The sequence below is a fragment of the Mobula birostris genome, chromosome 9, assembly GCF_030028105.1.
Source record: "Mobula birostris isolate sMobBir1 chromosome 9, sMobBir1.hap1, whole genome shotgun sequence".
In the NCBI taxonomy this organism is placed as follows: Eukaryota; Metazoa; Chordata; class Chondrichthyes; order Myliobatiformes; family Myliobatidae; genus Mobula; species Mobula birostris.
Genome location: NC_092378.1, coordinates 11,447,714 through 11,466,252, shown reverse-complemented (window position 1 = coordinate 11,466,252; position 18,539 = coordinate 11,447,714). Strand labels below are relative to the sequence as shown.

At 38.5% G+C, this 18,539-nt stretch overlaps 1 protein-coding gene across 4 annotated transcripts in view; it reads left to right on the top strand.

Moving 5' to 3' along the window:
- Positions 1-18,539, top strand: part of lrriq1 (leucine-rich repeats and IQ motif containing 1) — a 172,877-nt gene that overhangs the window by 44,550 nt on the left and 109,788 nt on the right. For all 4 annotated transcript variants that reach the window (XM_072267486.1, XM_072267485.1, XM_072267488.1 and 1 more), the window contains 2 exons: positions 3,988-4,181; positions 6,682-6,809. In XM_072267486.1, the coding sequence (XP_072123587.1) occupies positions 3,988-4,181; positions 6,682-6,809 (322 nt within the window). The remainder of the gene's footprint in view (positions 1-3,987; positions 4,182-6,681; positions 6,810-18,539) is intronic.

Here is an 18,539-nt window from a genome sequence, read left to right as displayed (position 1 = left end):
CAAAAAAAGCCAAATTAAATCCACTATGATTTAAAACAATAAAACATGAAAACTTTCCAGGGGGTTGAATACTATTTATAGGCTCTGTAAGTTTGGCCTCCCCAATGTAGAGGAAGCTGCATCGGGAGCAGTGGATATAGTAGACGACCCCAACAGATTCGTAGGTGAAGTGTCGCATCACTTGGAAAGACTGTTTGGGGCCCTGAATGGAGGTGACGGAGGAGGTGAGTGGGCAGGTGTATCTTTTCTCTTGCATGCAGAGATATGTGCCAGGAGGGAGATTAGTGGGGAAGGATAAATAGACAATAGAATCACAGTGACAGCGATCCCTGTAGAAAGTGAAGAGTGGGGTATGGGCGAGGGTTGGGGAATGTAAAGACGTATTTACTGGTAGAATCCTGTTGAAGATAGCGGAAGTTAAGTAGAATGATATGTTGGATGTGGAGGCTGATTGGGTGGTAGGCATAGTTCCCTCTAAGCTGTACGCGCGCACACACGTTTTTCAACCAGTGCACAAAGGAAATTAATGTGCGCACAAAAGGTTAGTTACCTAAAATAATGTAGTAGTTAATAATTATACTTATTGAAAATAATCTTTTAGCTAACTGTTTCTGTTAACTAGTTAGTCTGTTTTTCAAATACCACAATGCACGTCACTAATTTACGTCACCTCACCTATCCTGTTCCGGTTTGTACAGCTGCATCATGGCAGCAGCCATGTTTGGCGGACAGTGTTCATATCGTAAGGTTTACAAAGATCTGTTTCAAATCCTGTAGATAGCTTACTAAGTTTTTATTAGAAAAAATATTGATTCACTATGTTGAATTCAAAAGAAGCGAAGGGCGTGAAGCGCAAAAGAACTGCAAATTTGTTTAAAGTTGAATGGCATAACAAAATAATAGAAACTGTTACACGGAAAGCTCATGAGGTCATGAATGTTCAGCTACGAGAAATATCTATGTATGATTCAGAAACTGGAGTTATCTGTTTGTATTGTGATGCGAAAGTTGCTGGAGAATTTGCTGGTGGAAAGAAGTGGGATGATATTTGGAAACTTGACTTTTTGAAGTGTCATTTGGCAAGTAAATCGCATTTGGATGGTGTACAAATGCTCAGGCAATAGAACCCATCATTACCCGTTACAGGAGTGCTATGCATGTTACGGTTGAGTGCAGATGAGCGAGAGTGAGAATGATCAAACCCAGAGGAAATCAAGTGGAGGTACAAGAATGGTCAGCTTTTGACTTCTTCGCGTTTGCAGATTGTAACTTCACATTAGGCGATGAACAAGTTAATGCCTTATGTCTAAAATATCATGATTTTCTAGCTGAAAATATTGTAATAGTTAGATAGCTTAATGATTTCAAATTTTCCGTGCAAGAAAAAATTAAATCCAAACCGATTTCAAACTTTGCTCAAATGGTGGCATTTGTACTTCAAAATGAACAGTTTTGGGACCTTACACAGTTGATGGACATTGGGGGAACTTTTCTTGCGTCTAGTGCGACTGTGAGCGAGGTTTTAGCCTATCGAATCAACTCAAAAATAAGCTGAGAAACTGTTTAGGTGAATGTTATTTGGATATGTTAATGAGAATCAAAAGCTATCAATTGGATGGAAGTTCTATGAGTCGAAATAGAGTTTACAAAGAATGGGTAAATGCCAAAGACAGGAGAGAGTAAAAGATAACTGAATGACTTAAATATGATAAAAAATTAAATATCTCCAACCTGATGGCATGAACATTGACTTCTCTAACTTCCGTTAATACCCCTCCTCCCCTCCGTACCCCATCCCTTATTTACTTATTATTATTATTTTTTTTCATTCCCCTTTTTTCTCTCTCTTTTTTCTCCCTCTGTCCCACTCACTATAACTCCTTGCCCATCCTCTGGGCTCCCCCCACCTTTCTTTCTCCCTAGGCTGCCCGTCCCATGATCCTCTCCCTTCTCCAGCCTCGTATCCCTTTTGCCAATCAACTTTCCAGCTCTTGGCTCCATCCCTCCCCCTCCTGTCTTCTCCTATCATTTCTCATCTCCCCCTCCCACTTTCAAATCTCTTAGTAGCTCTTCTTTCAGTTAGTCCTGACGAAGGGTCTTGGCCTGAAACATCGACTGTACCTCTTCCAATAGATGCTGCCTGGCCTGCTGTATTCAGCAGCATTTTTTTTGTGTGTGACTTTTGTTGTTATTCTGTGCAGTTTTATATCAAATATTCTGTAAACCTACATAAACTGTCCCATGTGTGCATTCAGTGCACACATACTTTTGTCACAGGAAAAATATTTGCACAACATAAGATTTTTGTGCACACTGACTACTAAAAATTAGAGGGAACATTGGTGGTAGGTGAGAACAAGGGGAACTCTATCCCTGTTAATGAAGATAGGGTGAGTTCCATTGTCCAGGAAATGGAGGAGATACTGGTAATGACAGCATCAATGATGGAGGAAAAGAAACCCCATTCTTTGAAGGAGGAGGATGTCTCTGATGCTTTGGGAAGGAACAGATACAGTGGAGACGAAGGAACTGAGAAAAGGGAATAGCGTTTTTACAAGAGACAGGGTGGGAAGAGGTATAGTCAAAACAACTATGGGAATCGGTCGGTTCTTAAAAGATGTCGGTAGACAGCTTGTCTCCAGAGATAGAGTCAGAGAGATTGAAAAAGGGGAGAGAGGTATCAGAAATGAGTCAAGTGAATTTAAGGGCAGGGTGCAAGTTGGAGGCAAAGTTGATCAAATTGACGAGCTCAGCATGGGTGCATGAAGCAGCACCAATGCAGTCATCACTGTAGGGTGAAAGAGTTGGGAATTATTACCAGGGAAGTCTTGGAACATGGACTGTTCCACATAGCAAACAAAAAGGCAGGCATAGCTGGGGCTCATACAGGTGTTCATGGTTACTTTTTGAGTTTTGGAGAGGGTGGAAGGAGCTGCAAGAGAAACTATTGAATGTGAGGACCAGTTCTGCCAGATGGAGGAGGGTGGTGGTGGGGGGGAACTGGTTGGGATTTTTGTCAAAGATGAGAGCTTTAAGGCCTTCTTTATGGGGGAATAGGAGTGTAAAGGGATTGAACACCTTTGGTGAAAATGAGGCAGTCAGGGCCTGGTAATTGAAAGTTGTAGAGGAGATTGAGAGCATGTGAGCTGTTGCAGGTATAGGTGGGAAGAGATTAAACCAAGGGGAATAGAATGGAGTTTGAGGTATGTGGACCCAAGTTCAGTGGGGCAGGAGCAGGCAGAGACAACGGGCCTAACTGGACAGTCAAGTTTGTGGACCTTGGGTAGGAGGTAAAAACAAGCAGCGTAGGATAAGTGAACTATGAGTTTGGTGGAAGTCGATGGGAGATCTCCAGATTTGCTGAGGTTGGTGATGGCAATATGATTGTGAGCGTATGAGCAGCAAGAATTAGAAGTGCAGGCAAGCAGTCAAAGAAATGCCCCAGGCTGAAGCTCTGAATATTTGTAGCTGTAATAATGAAGAAACCAAGATTTTCCTACTTTGGATTGCAGCCAATGTTCTGTGTACTACCTATTCACAATATGGTATTGAACTTCTCAGCCTATCAGAAGCAGAATGGTTACGTCGCTGAAGACTGACCTACTGTCTCCTGGCCCTGCACCCCAAGCTCCTGCTTCTTTGTTTTCTGTTTGACAAAATTTGGATCCTAGTGTATATGCAAATCAAATGACCAAGCAAGTTTCCCCTTCAATACAGGAAATCCCATACAGTGCTGGATACTTGTGAGCGCTATTTGCACAAAGACCGAGCTTTTCCAAAATGTTCTTGAGTTCACATTAAGTTAGTTTAAGAGCACTGTGCATATCATAATGGAACAGAAGAAACCTTTTTTTATTTTTACATGGTGAAAGCTTAGAAAGTGTTAAATACAAATGCAGGGAGTAAGGGCTTGTGAAAATCAACAGTAGAATGTGTATTGGAATAATCAGTACTGTATTCATATATTTGTTATTTGTTATTTTCCAGGTGGTCTGGAATCTCTTAAGAAACTCCAGAGGCTGGTTGTAGATCATAATCAATTGATAAGCACCAAAGGTTTAAGTGAAACTCCAACTCTTCTTTACTTTGATTGCTCCTTTAATCATCTCAGCAGTATTAAAGGTATTGATAACTGTGGACTTCTTCAAACTCTGAAATTACAAAGCAACAACCTCTCTGAGGTAAAGTAATAAATGTGAAGTTGATTGTTAACAGAATGAAAGTAAAGCAATTTAGAATAAGGGTTGCGATATTGCAATGGGGAGTCTTGCATCCTCTTTGTACTGGGATTAGGTGACTGATGGATAGCTAGGAGCGACCATAAGTAATGTGATCAAAAGATCTGGATGTTGCAATAAATAGTCAAAGCAAAGCTCAAATGATATATATTATTGTCATCAGATTCCTGGAATGAGACTACTACCTTGAAACCCCTCCAAGGTTTGCATTTAATGGCATTTTTTTCCACTTAATTGTGTGTTTTCATTCAGTCCCAGACATATTTTGCCAGAAATATATGCAGTTGTTTTTTTTAGAAACTCTCATGACACAAATGCATAGAATATATTAAGTATTAATTAAGTTGAATGCCTTAAATTTATGTCAATGAATTTGATGCAATTCTGTTCAATTAAGACATTGACACCACCTAATGTGCTGCCAATGTAAATAAGTGTAATAGCACTCATTGCACAGCAACTTCAAGTTTGGGACAACTACTATTAAAAACAGAAGTACAAAAGTTGTTTTGTGCTGCTCTGCTGTTAATTTCACAATTGGCATGGGGCTGTCTACCTCACTATTTCAATGCAATGACAGATTGATGATGCTATTTTAACACAGTCAATACTAATTCAGTGAGGGACAGAAAACTGGGCCGTTTCCATTTCATTTGTAGTGTCCTTTTAAGCATGAACTAAGTGTTAATTGTTGCCAGTCATCTGCTCTATCATTGTAAATTAAGCCATCAGAAATGGGGAAACTCATAAAAGTATACATTATGATTTCAAAAATTTATATTATTTTTTATTTCTTTTTCTGTTCTTCTATCTTCCCCTTCATTTCTTCTGGTACTAATTTGACAAATAGTTCACACATTCTTTCTTTCTTCTCAATCCTTATATGAGCCTTTAATCTGATTCCGTTAGGCACTACACAGTTATTGGCCTGTTGTTCAAATGCTAGTATGCTGTTTCTGTTCCTGCATCAGCATTAAATTACACTTCCAGCAATTTGCCAGTTAGCAGCAGATGTAATGGATATGAAATTCTGGATGAAAAATCTGCATTCTGCAGGGACACAGAGGCAGTTCCCCATGTATGTGCCCCCAAATCATGCTTCCTGGGTATGAGTTCTATGAGGAGGAATGCCATATCCATTCATTTGAATTGAGAGGGGCAATAACAAGGACAGAGACACATTTTAATTAACTTGCAAGAACAAATCTGCAGGTGTTGGAAATCTGAGCTTTCACCCTTGTGCATCAATTGAACTTAGTTCAGTGTCTGGAATTGTTGTTAAGAATTAATTTTAATCACTTGAACCATTTGGAGGTTTCTTTAATGTTAAAAATATTGTTAAACTTGTCAAAAACTATACATGTTTCTCAATCATCTAAGGCAGAGGGAATGGGCTAGCTGGTTGTAAGAAATTCTGTCAGCTTTTTGTCGACAGTTTTTTCATCTCACCACCAAGGAATTGATGTCATTTATAACAAAGCTTGCTACTGCTACCATACAAGGATTCATCCCTGTGGATCAGACTGGTATTTGCTGAATAGATTTGCAAAGCTTAATAAAAATATAAAATGGTGGAAGCATTCAGCAGGTGATCCAGCAGGTTGCATATTTTTAATTTTTTTCTAGAACTTAAAAAAAGAGACAATATTTCAGGTTAAGGACAATTCTTCAGAACTAGAGAAAAATAGGTCTGCAAATGGAAAGTGAAATCATGGTATCTGGGGAATTATAGTTACTCATAGAAAATTCTAACTGTTATGTAGCTAAGCATTGATGCAGAATGTTTCAGTTCAGAAGAATATTTTGTAAACTGGGTGTACTGGCCTTTGCAATTTTAAGGCATGAGCTTGTTTCCCATGGTAGCACTTTTTACCCTTCAATCCAGAGATGTTAGTTTAAATCCCACTACAGATAATTGTGCAGATGATCTCAGTGGAATACTGGGGGAGATGTTATCTTTTGGTTAAGACTTAGAATTCATACAGGTTAATTCAAAATCGAAATATTATAGATACTAAAATATGAAATAAAAATTGTACACAGTGGAAGTCATATTTGCAGGTGTATTTATAGATGATAATTTTTTCAATATCATTGAAATAACGGTTAAATTTTTGCCATTGTGTTTTGGGAACTATCTTGTACATGATTGACTATCACTTTTCCTGAATAACAACAACAAATTTTACAATATATTTCACTTTTGCAGGAAATCCACTGTATTGTCTATACCTTTCAGTGAAGGCTGTTCAACCTTTGTCACAAAAGTTGGAATTTTTTTAATAAAGTGGTTTGTAATCAGTGAGGAAAATAATTAATCAAATAAAGCAGAGATATTAGTTCAACATAAAGTGTACTTAACAACAGTATGATCACCACAGGTCCATTTCATGTTGAAAATGAACAGGCAATAGTTTCCAGAATATCTTTAATTTTTCTACAGTTACCGAGATTTGGAAATCATGTGTTACTGCGTGACCTGTATTTGGATGACAATAGTATCTCCACTCTAAAGGAGCTGTCCGATTACTGGCTGCCAATGCTTCAACATCTCTCAGTTTCTCAGAACAGGTAAGATCTAGAATGACATCATCATCACCATCATTATGTGCCACATCAAATGATATGGCTTGTCATTGCCTTCTTATGGGCAGTATCTTTTCAAGATGGGTAACCCCAGTCATTAATAATATTCTTCAGAGATTGACTGTCTGATGTCAGTGGTCGCATTACCAGGGCTTATGATATGTTCCAGCTGCTCATACGACCATCCACGTCCTGCTCCATGGAATGGTGACCTGCAGGCTGGCGGTGGGAAGGTGTGCCTTGTACCTCCTCTGGTAGAGACGTATTTCCACCTCGCCATCTGTTTCAAATGGCATGTTGCTTTTTGATTAGCACTTTCCCTCCCAATAAATGGTCCTAATCAATTTGTCAATTAACAGTAACAGTACGACAGTTTGTTGAATAACGGTAACTTTAAATATAGCTCGTGTCTTTTAAATATTTGATAAGTATAGTTATATTTGCATTTTATGCTTGGTTCATTCATATGTTGCAGGAACATTTCATTTAATGTGCATATTCTTGATTCTGTGGTTATCATTTATGAAAGATAGCTCACTTGGTTTCAAAACTAATTGGGAGCATTTATTGGGAGGGAAAGTGCAGATCAAAAAGCAACATATAATTTGAAATAATATATTGAAGAAATAACACAGGATCAAATTTCTATTTTAATTACCTACTGTAGCATAAAAAAGACAAAATGAAAAAGTAAACACATTATTTTAATCACCTAAATATTGATTCCTCTTGTGTGAGATTTACATCAGTCTTTCAGAAAGCACTGGAGATGATCTAACCAGTATTTTCACAGTTCTGATTGGATTGACCTGCCTGCTTTTGTATACAGTGCTTAGTATGTCCAGTACTTTCGCAAGCACTTAAGCAGGTATCGGGATGCGCATTTCAAGATTACTGTGTTATTTAGCATTATTTAATATGTTGTCAATTTTTTGTTTGTCTTCCTCAAACCCATCAACTAGAGCTTAACATAAATTCTTGCTGGAGAGGTTGTTCACTAGATTGATTACTAGGGTGGCAGGACAGTAATATAAGGAAATAAAAGTGCTCTTGTTGAAATGTACAAAGTTCTAATGGTTCTAATGGTTGGATGCAAGGAAGATATTGACTTTGGCCAGATGGAAGTGGGGTGGGGGAACAGGGTCTAGACATCTATGTCTGAGATAAAAAAAAATTCATTACTCCAGTGAAGTAAAATTCTTTAATAAAATACCTGAGAATAAACTTGAAGTATAACTGTTGCAATGTGTCTACCTACATCAATACCATCTTGTGGTCCTTAAATGGTATATTTCTGCCATACATATTTATTGTCATTTACTTCATTTTCAAAAGCATGAGAGTAATCTCAATAAAGTTTACAATATTTACAGTACAATATTTTTAAGCTGTTTGCTGAGTAAATGCTAGGTTCATGATTTTTTTCCCCTGGGAATTTGGAAACCTAGAACTAGAGCCACAAATTTAATATAGAGTTGAACATTGACAATCCTCGATTAAGAATTTGGATTGTCTATATTGATCTTTCTTTTAAAACGCAGTATCAAATTTTGTGACAATTTTACTTGGACATACTCCTGAAAATGACCTTGCATAGTCATTAACATAATGGCTATTTGTAAATGCAACTTGTTGTTTAAGTTTTTTTTTGGATTCCAAAGGGAACAAGGACTGTATAGAGTCATAGAAAAGTACAGCACAGAAGCAGGCCCTTTGGCCCATCTAGTCCATGCCAAACCATAGAAACTGCCTACTCTCATCAACCTGCACTTGCACCACAGCCCTCTGTACCCCTACCATCCATGTCCTATCCAAACTTTGTCCAAGCGTTGAAATTAAGCTCACATGAACCACTTTGCTGACAGCTTGTTCCACACCCTCTCAACTTTCGCTTGCTCCACTTGAATTTCTCACCTTTCCCCCTTAACCCATCACCTCTGGTTGTAGACCCACTCAACCTCAGTGGAAAAAGCCTGCTTGCATTTACTCTATCTAATCTGTACCCCTCATAATTTTGTATACCTCTGTCAAATCTCCTGTCAATCTTCTACCTTCCAAGGAATAAAGTTCTAACCTAATGTCCAATGGCCATAGGATTGACTTTGACAGCACAAAACTATTGTGCCACGCCAATAGCTTTCGGACTGGCTGTTAAAGGAAGCCATTGAAATAAAATGAGAAAAAAAGAATATTAATAAGCTGAAGGTGTTGCATCAAGTAAGAACTGGAATTCAATTACAAACAAAGTGGGAGAGTGAAAACCTGATTGGATGAGGACTGACCAGTCAGGAGGGACGGAATACAGGGGTATAAATACCACCAGACTAGACATGCCCAGGCATCATCGCTAAAGAAGATGGCAGAATTCATCATCGAAACATTGGTTATAATCGATACCTGTACCTGGCTGGAAGCCCAAGAAGAGTTTACCATCCTATCTTATTCAATTTTTCCTTATAACTCAGGTCCTCCAGACTCGGCAACATCCTTGTAAAATTTCTCTGTACTTTTTCAACCTTATTTACATCTTCCCTGTAGGTCGATGGTCAAAAATGCACGCAATACCCCAAATTAGGCCTCACCAAGATGTTATGCATTTTCAACAGAACGTCCCATCTTCTGTATGGAGTACTTTGATTTATGAAGGCCAATGTGCCAAAAGCTTTCTTTATGACCCTTTCTACCTGTGATAGCATTTCAGTTAATTGGATAAAATGGGATGGTGGAGTTGAAGTAAATGAGTAATAAACTTATAAAATTTTGGAATAAGCTTGAAGAACCAAGCTGCCTAGTCTTGTTAGAAACATAGAAAACCTACAGCACAATACAGGCCCTTCGGCCCACAAAGCTGTGCCAAACATGTATTATGTTCTAAGTATTCTCCATTACCTGATATATTTTCATCATTGCCATTCTAGTTCTCTCTGCAATCTGAAATTAATATTGTATCTTTAAGAACAAAGTCTCAAGCTTGGAATTTCCTCAGCAGTAAAGACGTCTCATGTTTAGGAACACTGTTATAGATCAGGGCTGACGACCTCTTCTCAAAGTCAAGTGTTAGATATAAACTGGAGCATACTGTATAAATTAATGAAGCAATGACAATCACCTTAGAAGGAACAAATTTATTCTCCCTTCTCCCTCCTTTGGGGCAATTGCCTCTCCAATTTATCAGTATGATATTCATAATCTACTTTATGATCATTTTTGACTTGACAAGGTGACAGCTAAAGTAAAAATAAAATTCTTTGATGTAGTCATTAATAAAAATGTGTGTGGAACTTACTGCCAAGGAATAAAGGCTGATTTCAAGTGCAGCACCCAATTGCCTTTTGCCTTAAGATCAGTTTCAACACATCTAGTTGAAAGTTCAGATTCAACAATACATCACTTTGCAGCACATTCATAAAGACTCACTCTGTAGTCCACATGACCTTCATCTGAGAAATGTTCTTCTACTCTTTAGTGATATTGTGAATAATTTTCTACTTGCTGTTATGATTAAACAGCAATCAAGTGATCCAGTACCTGGCATTCTTACATCACTCGAAATTTAGAAACAGCTTCACTTGAAGAGGACTGGCTTTTTAGGCTGATTATAATTAAATTTTCAGCAACCAAGCTCCTTTCTGATATTAAATTAAAACAGTTGTTAAAAGAAATTGGGTGCTTAGTACAGGCAGAATACTGAAGGCAAGTTCTGCATCAAATACAGTACAAATTTGATAAGAACTAAGAAGACCATGGAGAAAGATACAGAGCTAATTAGTGGTAAGTTGACTTTTAGTTGCCCAAATTCAAGAAAGTAACTTGACTCAGACTAGCTGTCCAAGTTTCTGTCTGAATATTTATAGCACAGTTAGAGACCCTAGCAAAAGACAACCCTATGATAATCGGAGAGATGTTATTAAATCTTCAAAAAGGAGATACTTTTAAATTGTTTTAAAGAATTCCCTCTGATCCTTTAAATTTTAAAGAATCTACATTGTATTAACATTAAAACAATGTGGTTTGGAATGCAAACTGCTGGCTTATCCAAAATATTCACAAACTATCTTCATGTTGGAATATTTGGCCTATTATAATGAATGCCAGAGTGCTGTCTTGAAAATCAGCTTTTGCAGATGCATTAGATCTATTTTAATGTTCAGTGATACTAATTGAAAATTTAATCTGATAGTACTAATCTTCATGGCTCCACAAACTAGTCCTGTAATATTAAATTGATCCTAATCACATTCAGGAGTGTTATCAATATTTTACTTCAGAATTTCTATTATTTAAAATAGGATTCTAGTTTAAAATCTTTACTTTTTTTACTATTTCAAGATTTATGTCTACCTTAAGCTTTTTGGACCAGGAACAGGTCTTTAATTTTATACTTACTTCATTATACTAGACCTTGTATCTCAGGAGAGAGAATGCCTTTATTCCCCGAAAAATATCACCATTTCATAAAACATTCTATTTTCACTTCTAGATGGTGAAAGAAAGTGTTTTATGCTTTGAGTATCAGATTCAAACTACAGTGTATTTTCTAAAGAAAAATGCTGTCTCTCACTTTTTTGATAAAATGTATTTTGATGTGCTTGAAAGCATTGATTTCATGAATTTCACAAACTGAATATAATTTCTATTTGAAACTGTATCTTGATGGGAAAGGAAACATATGAATTACTAAATATCCTCAGTTTACTTGAATTAGTTGTGTGAAAATTTTCATGTTTGTAGTGGCTTGAAGTAACAGCTCCCGAAAAAGAATTGGAAATATTCACAGCAGTGTTGTCTTTCTGTTAATGTTTTTCAAAATAATTATAATGAATAAGAATCACTACTATTGGGTCCACTGCAAATGGTACATATTTGACTAAGAAAATTTAATTTTACAGTTGCTTCTGAACAAAGTATATTTTATCTTTTTTCAAGTTGTACAAATGTATTGTTTGTAATAACGTTGTTACAAATAGCTCTTCTGATTTTTACTTCATCCAAGTCTGAATGAATCCAGTGAAATGTCTCTGATTTTCATAACCATTACTTTTGGTTCTTGAACAAAATTAAATCATAAAAACAAACAATACTAGAAATAATCAGCACACTTCAGATGAATGATCAGTAAACTTGACTTGTTGAGAATCTCCAACATGTCCCGTTTCCGTTGGATTTCCACCATCTGTGATATTTGCTTTTGTAAAATATTATCATTTTATATATAAATACATTTTGTGCAAATTATGTAAATGACTTCCTATTTCAGGATTCTTGTGCTATATTTAAATAAACTTGATAATTAACAAAATCACATCAGCCAGTTAATAAAATGAAATAGAGCAAGTCTGTGAAGTGAAAGCATAATTCAGCCAGAAGAGGGGGCTAAAGAGCATTGTAGTCTGTATTTGATAGAATGAAAGAATTCCATTTAAATGTTTTAAATAAAACTACATATCAACAGTTTGCTAAAGTAATTTAGGTATGTATATGTAACACTGCAAAAAGTTTTGTTTCTGTAATTACCGTAGAAAATTTGAATTCATTTTTTTTCAATGGAGGTGTGATAATTATTTAGAATTTTAAAATATATAAAGCAAAGACCTACAAAGTAAGCTAAAGTCAGCATGGTTTCCTTAAGCGGAGATCATGCTTGACAAATTTGTTGGAATTCTTTGATGTAGCAAGCAGGATAGACAAAGGAGATTCAGCGGTTGAAATTTACTTGGATTACCAGAAGGCTTTTGACAAGGTGCCATATATAGCATTGGTTACACAAGAGGATAGATAGAAGATTGGCTGACTGAAAGAAGGCAAAGAGTGGGAATAAAGGGGGCCTGGTGACTAGTGGTGTTTCTCAGGTCTAGATGTTGAATCTGCTACTTTTCACATTGTGTGTTGATGTTTTGGTTTACAGAATTGATAGTCTTGTGGCAAAGTTGCAGATGATACATTGTAGGAAGGGGAGCAGATAATGTTGAGGAAGCAAGGAATCTGCAAAATGACTTGGACAGTTTGAGAGAATGGGCAAAGAAATGGCAGATGGAATATTGCAAGGGTGAAAATAAACGTCATGGCAATCATATATAGGCCTCTTAATAGCAGCCAAGATGTAGGGTTGAGATTGCAAACGGAGCAGGAAAAGGTATGGGAGCAGGTAAGGATAATGACACAATTGTAATGAGGGACTTCAAAATGCAAGGGGATTGGGAAAATCAGGTTGCTGTCAGATCGCAAGAGAGGGAATTTTTTGAATGTCTATTGCATGGCTTTTTAGAGCAGCTTGTGCTTGAGCCTACTTGGGGAAGGGCAATCTTAGATTGGGTGGGTCATAGTCATACGTTATTGATCCCGAGGGAAATTGGTTTTCGTTACAGTTGCACCAACCAAGAATAGAGTATAAATATAGCAATATAAAACCATAAATAATTAAATAGTAATATGTAAATTATGCCAGGAAGTAAGTCCAGGACCAGCCTATTGGCTCGCGGTGTCTGACCCTCTAAGGGAGGAGTTGTAAAGTTTGATGGCCACAGGCAGGAATGACTTCCTACGACGCTCAGTGTTACATCCAAGTGGAATGAGTCTCTGGCTGAATGTACTCCTGTGCCCAACCAATACATTATGTAGTGGATGGGAAACATTGTCCAAGATGGCATGCAATTTGGACAGCATCCTCTCTTCAGACACCACTGTCAGAGAGCCCCAAAGAGGGTATGGCCTGGGTGGTGGAGTTCTATGGAAACCTCTGCCACAGACTGTGGTGGAGGCCAAGTCTGTGGGTATAGTTAAGGCGGAAGTTGACAGTTTCCTGATCGGTCAGGATATGGCAGGAAGGCAGGTGTATGTGGTTGAGTAGGATCTGGGATCAGCCGTGATGGAATGGTGGAACAGACTCGATGGGCTGAATGGCCTAATTCTGGTCCTGTGTCTTATGGTCTAATATGTGGATGTTTGTGGTCATGTATGGGACCAACTGGAGGGGATGCAATATTGGATCTCCTGTTAGGAAACGAATTAGGACAAGTGACAGAAGTCTGTGTAGGGGAGCACTTTGGTTCCAGTGATCATAACACCATTAGTTTCAACTTGATCATGGACAAGGATAGATCTGGTCCTAGGGTTGAGGTTCTTAACTGGAAGAAGGCCAAATTTGAAGAAATGAGAAAGGATCTAAAAAGCGTGGATTGGGACAGGTTGTTCTCTGGCAAGGATGTGATCGGTAGGTGGGAAGCCTTCAAAGGGGAAATTTTGAGAGTGCAAAATTTGTATGTTCCTGTCAGGATTAAAGGCAAAGTGAATAGGAATAAGGAACCTTGGTTCTCAAGGGATATTGCAACTCTGATAAAGAAGAAGAGGGAGTTGTATGACATGTATAGGAAGCAGGGAGTAAATAAGGTGCTTGAGGAGTATAAGAAGTACAAGAAAATACTTAAGAAAGAAATCAGGAGGGCTAAAAGAAGACATGAGGTTGCCTTGGCAGTCAAAGTGAAGGATAATCCAAAGAGCTTTTACAGATATATTAAGAACAAAAGGATTGTAAGGGATAAAACTGGTCCTCTCGAAGATCAGAGTGGTCGGCTAAGTGCGGAACCAAAGGAAGTGGGGGAGATCTTAAATAGGTTTTTTCCGTCAGTATTTACTAAGGAAACTGGCATGAAGTCTATGGAATTAAGGGCAACAGGTAGTGAGATCATGGAAACTGTACAGATCGAAAAGGAGGAGGTCCTTGCTGTCTTGAGGAAAATTAAAGTGGATAAATCCCCGGGACCTGACAGGGTGTTCCCTCGGACCTTGAAGGAGACTAGTGTTGAAATTGCAGGGGCCCTGGCTGAAATATTCAAAATGTCGCTGTCTACAGGTGAGGTGCCAGAGGATTGGAGAGTGGCTCATGTTGTTCCGTTGTTTAAAAAAGGATCAAAAAGTAATCCGGGAAATTATAGGCCAGTAAGTTTAACGTCGGTAGTAGGTAAGTTATTGGAGGGAGTACTAAGAGACAGAATCTACAAGCATTTGGATAGGCAGGGACTTATTAGGGAGAGTCAACATGGCTTTGTGCGTGGTAGGTCATGATTGACCAATCTATTGGAGTTTTTCGAGGAGGTTACCAGGAAAGTGGATGAAGGGAAGGCAGTGGATATTGTCTACGTGGACTTCAGTAAGGCCTTTGACAAGGTCCCACATGGGAGGTTAGTTAGGAAAATTCAGTCGCTAGGTATACATGGAGAGGTGGTAAATTGGATTAGACATTGGCTCAATGGAAGAAGCCAAAGAGTGGTAGTAGAGAATTGCTTCTCCGAGTGGAGGCCTGTGACGAGTGGTGTGCCACAGGGATCATTGCTGGGTCCATTGTTATTTGTCATCTATATCAATGATCTGGATGATAATGTGGTAAATTGGATCAGCAAATTTGCTGATGATACAAAGACTGGAGGTGTAGTAGACAGTGAGGAAGGTTTTCAGAGCCTGCAGAGGGACTTGGACCAGCTGGAAAAATGGGCTGAAAAATGGCAGATGGAGTTTAATACAGACAAGTGTGAGGTATTGCACGTTGGAAGGACAAACCAAGGTAGAACATACAGGGTTAATGGTAAGGCACTGAGGAGTGCAGTAGAACAGAGGGATCTGGGAATACAGATACAAAATTCCCTAAAAGTGGCGTCACAGGTAGATAGGGTTGTAAAGAGAGCTTTTGGTACATTGGCCTTTATTAATCGAAGTATTGAGTATAAGAGCTGGAATGTTATGATGAGGTTGTATAAGGCATTGGTGAGGCCGAATCTGGAGTATTGTGTTCAGTTTTGGTCACCAAATTACAGAAAGGATATAAATAAGGTTGAAAGAGTGCAGAGAAGGTTTACAAGGATGTTGCCGGGACTTGAGAAACTCAGTTACAAAGAAAGGTTGAATAGGTTAGGACTTTATTCCCTGGAGCGTAGAAGAATGAGGGGAGATTTGATAGAGGTATATAAAATTATGATGGGTATAGATAGAGTGAATGCAAGCAGGCTTTTTCCACTGAGGCAAGGGGAGAAAAAAACCAGAGGACATGGGTTAAGGGTGAGGGGGGAAAAGTTTAAAGGAAACATTAGGGGGGGCTTCTTCACACAGAGAGTGGTGGGAGTATGGAATGAGCTGCCAGATGAGGTGGTAAATGCGGGTTCTTTTTTAACATTTAAGAATAAATTGGACAGATACATGGATGGGAGGTGTATGGAGGGATATGGTCCGTGTGCATGTCAGTGGGACTAGGCAGAAAATGGTTCGGCACAGCCAAGAAGGGCCAAAAGGCCTGTTCTGTGCTGTAGTTTCTATGGTTCTATGGTTCTATGTATTTTGGTAGAAGAAATGAAGGCATAGACAATTTTCTAACAGGAGAGAATTAGAAATTTAAGGCACAAATTGATTTGGGAGTCCTAATGTAGGATTCCCTGAAGGTTAACTTGCAGGTTGAATTGGTAGTAAAGAAGGCAAATGCAATGTTAGCATTTGGAATGAGAGGACTAGAATATAAAAACAGGAATATAATGCTGAGGCTTTGGTGGCATTGATCAGACTGCATTTTGGGCCACATATCTCAGGGAATGTGTGCTGGCATTGGAGAGGGTCCAGAGGAGCTTTACAAGAATGATCCTGGAGATGAAAGGATTAATGTATGAGGAGCTCTTGGCCTCTACTTCCTGAAGTTTAGAAGGATGAGGGTGGAACTCATGAAACCTGCAAGTATTGAAAGGCCTGGATAGAGTAGATATGGAGAGCATGGTTCCAATAGTGGGGGCATCTAGGCCCACAGGGCACAGCCTCAGAATGGAGGGACATCCATTTAGAACTGGGATGAGGGAGAGCTCCTTTAGCCAGAGGGTAGTGAATATGTGGAATTCATTGCCACAGATGACTGTGGAGGCCAAGTCACTGGGTATATATAAAGCAGAGGTTGTTATGCTCTTGAATAGTTAGGGTGTCAAGGGTTGCAGGGAGAAGACAGGAGAATGAGATTGAGAGGGAAAAATAAATCTGTCATGATCGAATGGCCTAATTCTGCTCCTATGTGTTGCAGTCTAACATTTTAAGATGCAGTGAAAGAAGCAAGTGTAGGAAAAAACCATGGAGGGAGCATTGTAGGAGGTGAAAGCAGACATAATGCTGCAATGAGGCAACTGAAGATTGGTTCTGAGGGCATAAAAAACAAAGCAGGGAGAGCAGAATTTTTAAAATAAATGTTCTGAGTATTGAAATAATTTGAAAGAAAAATAGAAAATGACAGATATGACTATTATGTAAAATTGTGTTGAGGCCAGAGGATATTAAATACTTAACCAGAAAACGTAGAACTGTTTCAATTTATGCTAAACCTGATTGGAATAGAATGTTGGGTGGACAGAGATTGTGGTGAAGTGGGAATCGAAAACAGGCAACTAGAAGTTCAGGGTTACAACTGGTAATATAGGGAGGTATTGTACAAAGCAATCAAGTAACATGCAGAGAAATGAAACTGTGGATGTTGTGATCTTGAGCTAAAAAATCCAAACTGCTGGAGGAACTCTGCAAGTCAGATAGCATCTGTGGAGGCAAAAGAATGGTTAATGTTTCTTGAGAAGACCCTATTACAGAACTGAGAGCGTAGGCCAGCATAAAGAGATTAGAACAAGGAGTGAGGCAGGGCTTGAAGGTGATAGGTGGAATCAGGTGGGCAGGTTGATGGGCGTATGGAACTGGGCAACAAGGAGGAAGGGGGGAATTGGGAGACAGGCTGTTGGGAAGAAGAGAGGAAAAAATAAGGGAAGGTGGATGTTGACACAGGCTGCAAGGTGTAAGTGGAGACACAAGAAGTCACAGATTCTTGAATCTGATAAATAAGGGGGATGATAATTAGAAGACAAGTGCAATCTGCATTTGGTTTCCACATTTTTGTGTTGTTTTTACATACTTCAGTGTAGTTTTTGTATTGTTTCATGTAGCAGCATGGTCCTGAAAAACGTTGCCTCGATTTTATTGTGTACTGTACCAGCAGTTATGGTCGAAATGGCAATAAAAAGTGACTTGACTTGACTTGACATTGTAGAGGAAATAGTGTGAACAGCAGATACAGAATCTTAAGTTTAAAGAAATGCACATACATTGCTGTATATAACCTGGAAAAATGTTTGGGATCCTTGCTGATGGGAAGGGAGAAGGTAACAGGGCAAGCTTTGCATCTTATTTTTCACTTGCAATGTAAGGTTCTTTATCAAGGGTTTTGTGCATAGGTCACAGTATAAAGAGTTACAATAAAATAGAATAGAACTTTATTGTCATTGGCCAAGACAGTGATTTTGCAGGTGTACTCCAGTCCATGCAAAACAGATATTTACAATGATATGGCACAGCTTATTTTTTTTTAAAATCCCATATTTACATGTAACAAATGACTTTGATAGTCCATAACACTCAAAGTCCATTGGCAAGCCAAGGTGTAGCATTATTCAGCTGCAAAACAGCCCTCAGGAAGAAGCAGTTTCTCTACCTTGCTGTCTTGGCTAAAATGCTTCTGTATCTCCTGCCAGATGGCAGGAGATCGAACAGGTGGTGTCCAGGATGGGATTGGTCTCTAATGATGTTATTAGTGCTCTTTATGCATGAAAAGTGTAGATTGTCTCCAGGTCCGGTAATTGAGTCCCAATGTTAGGAATTGTTAAAGTTGTTAGAAAATATTTGTATTTACTCTGATTCTAAGGCTATGATGCAGAA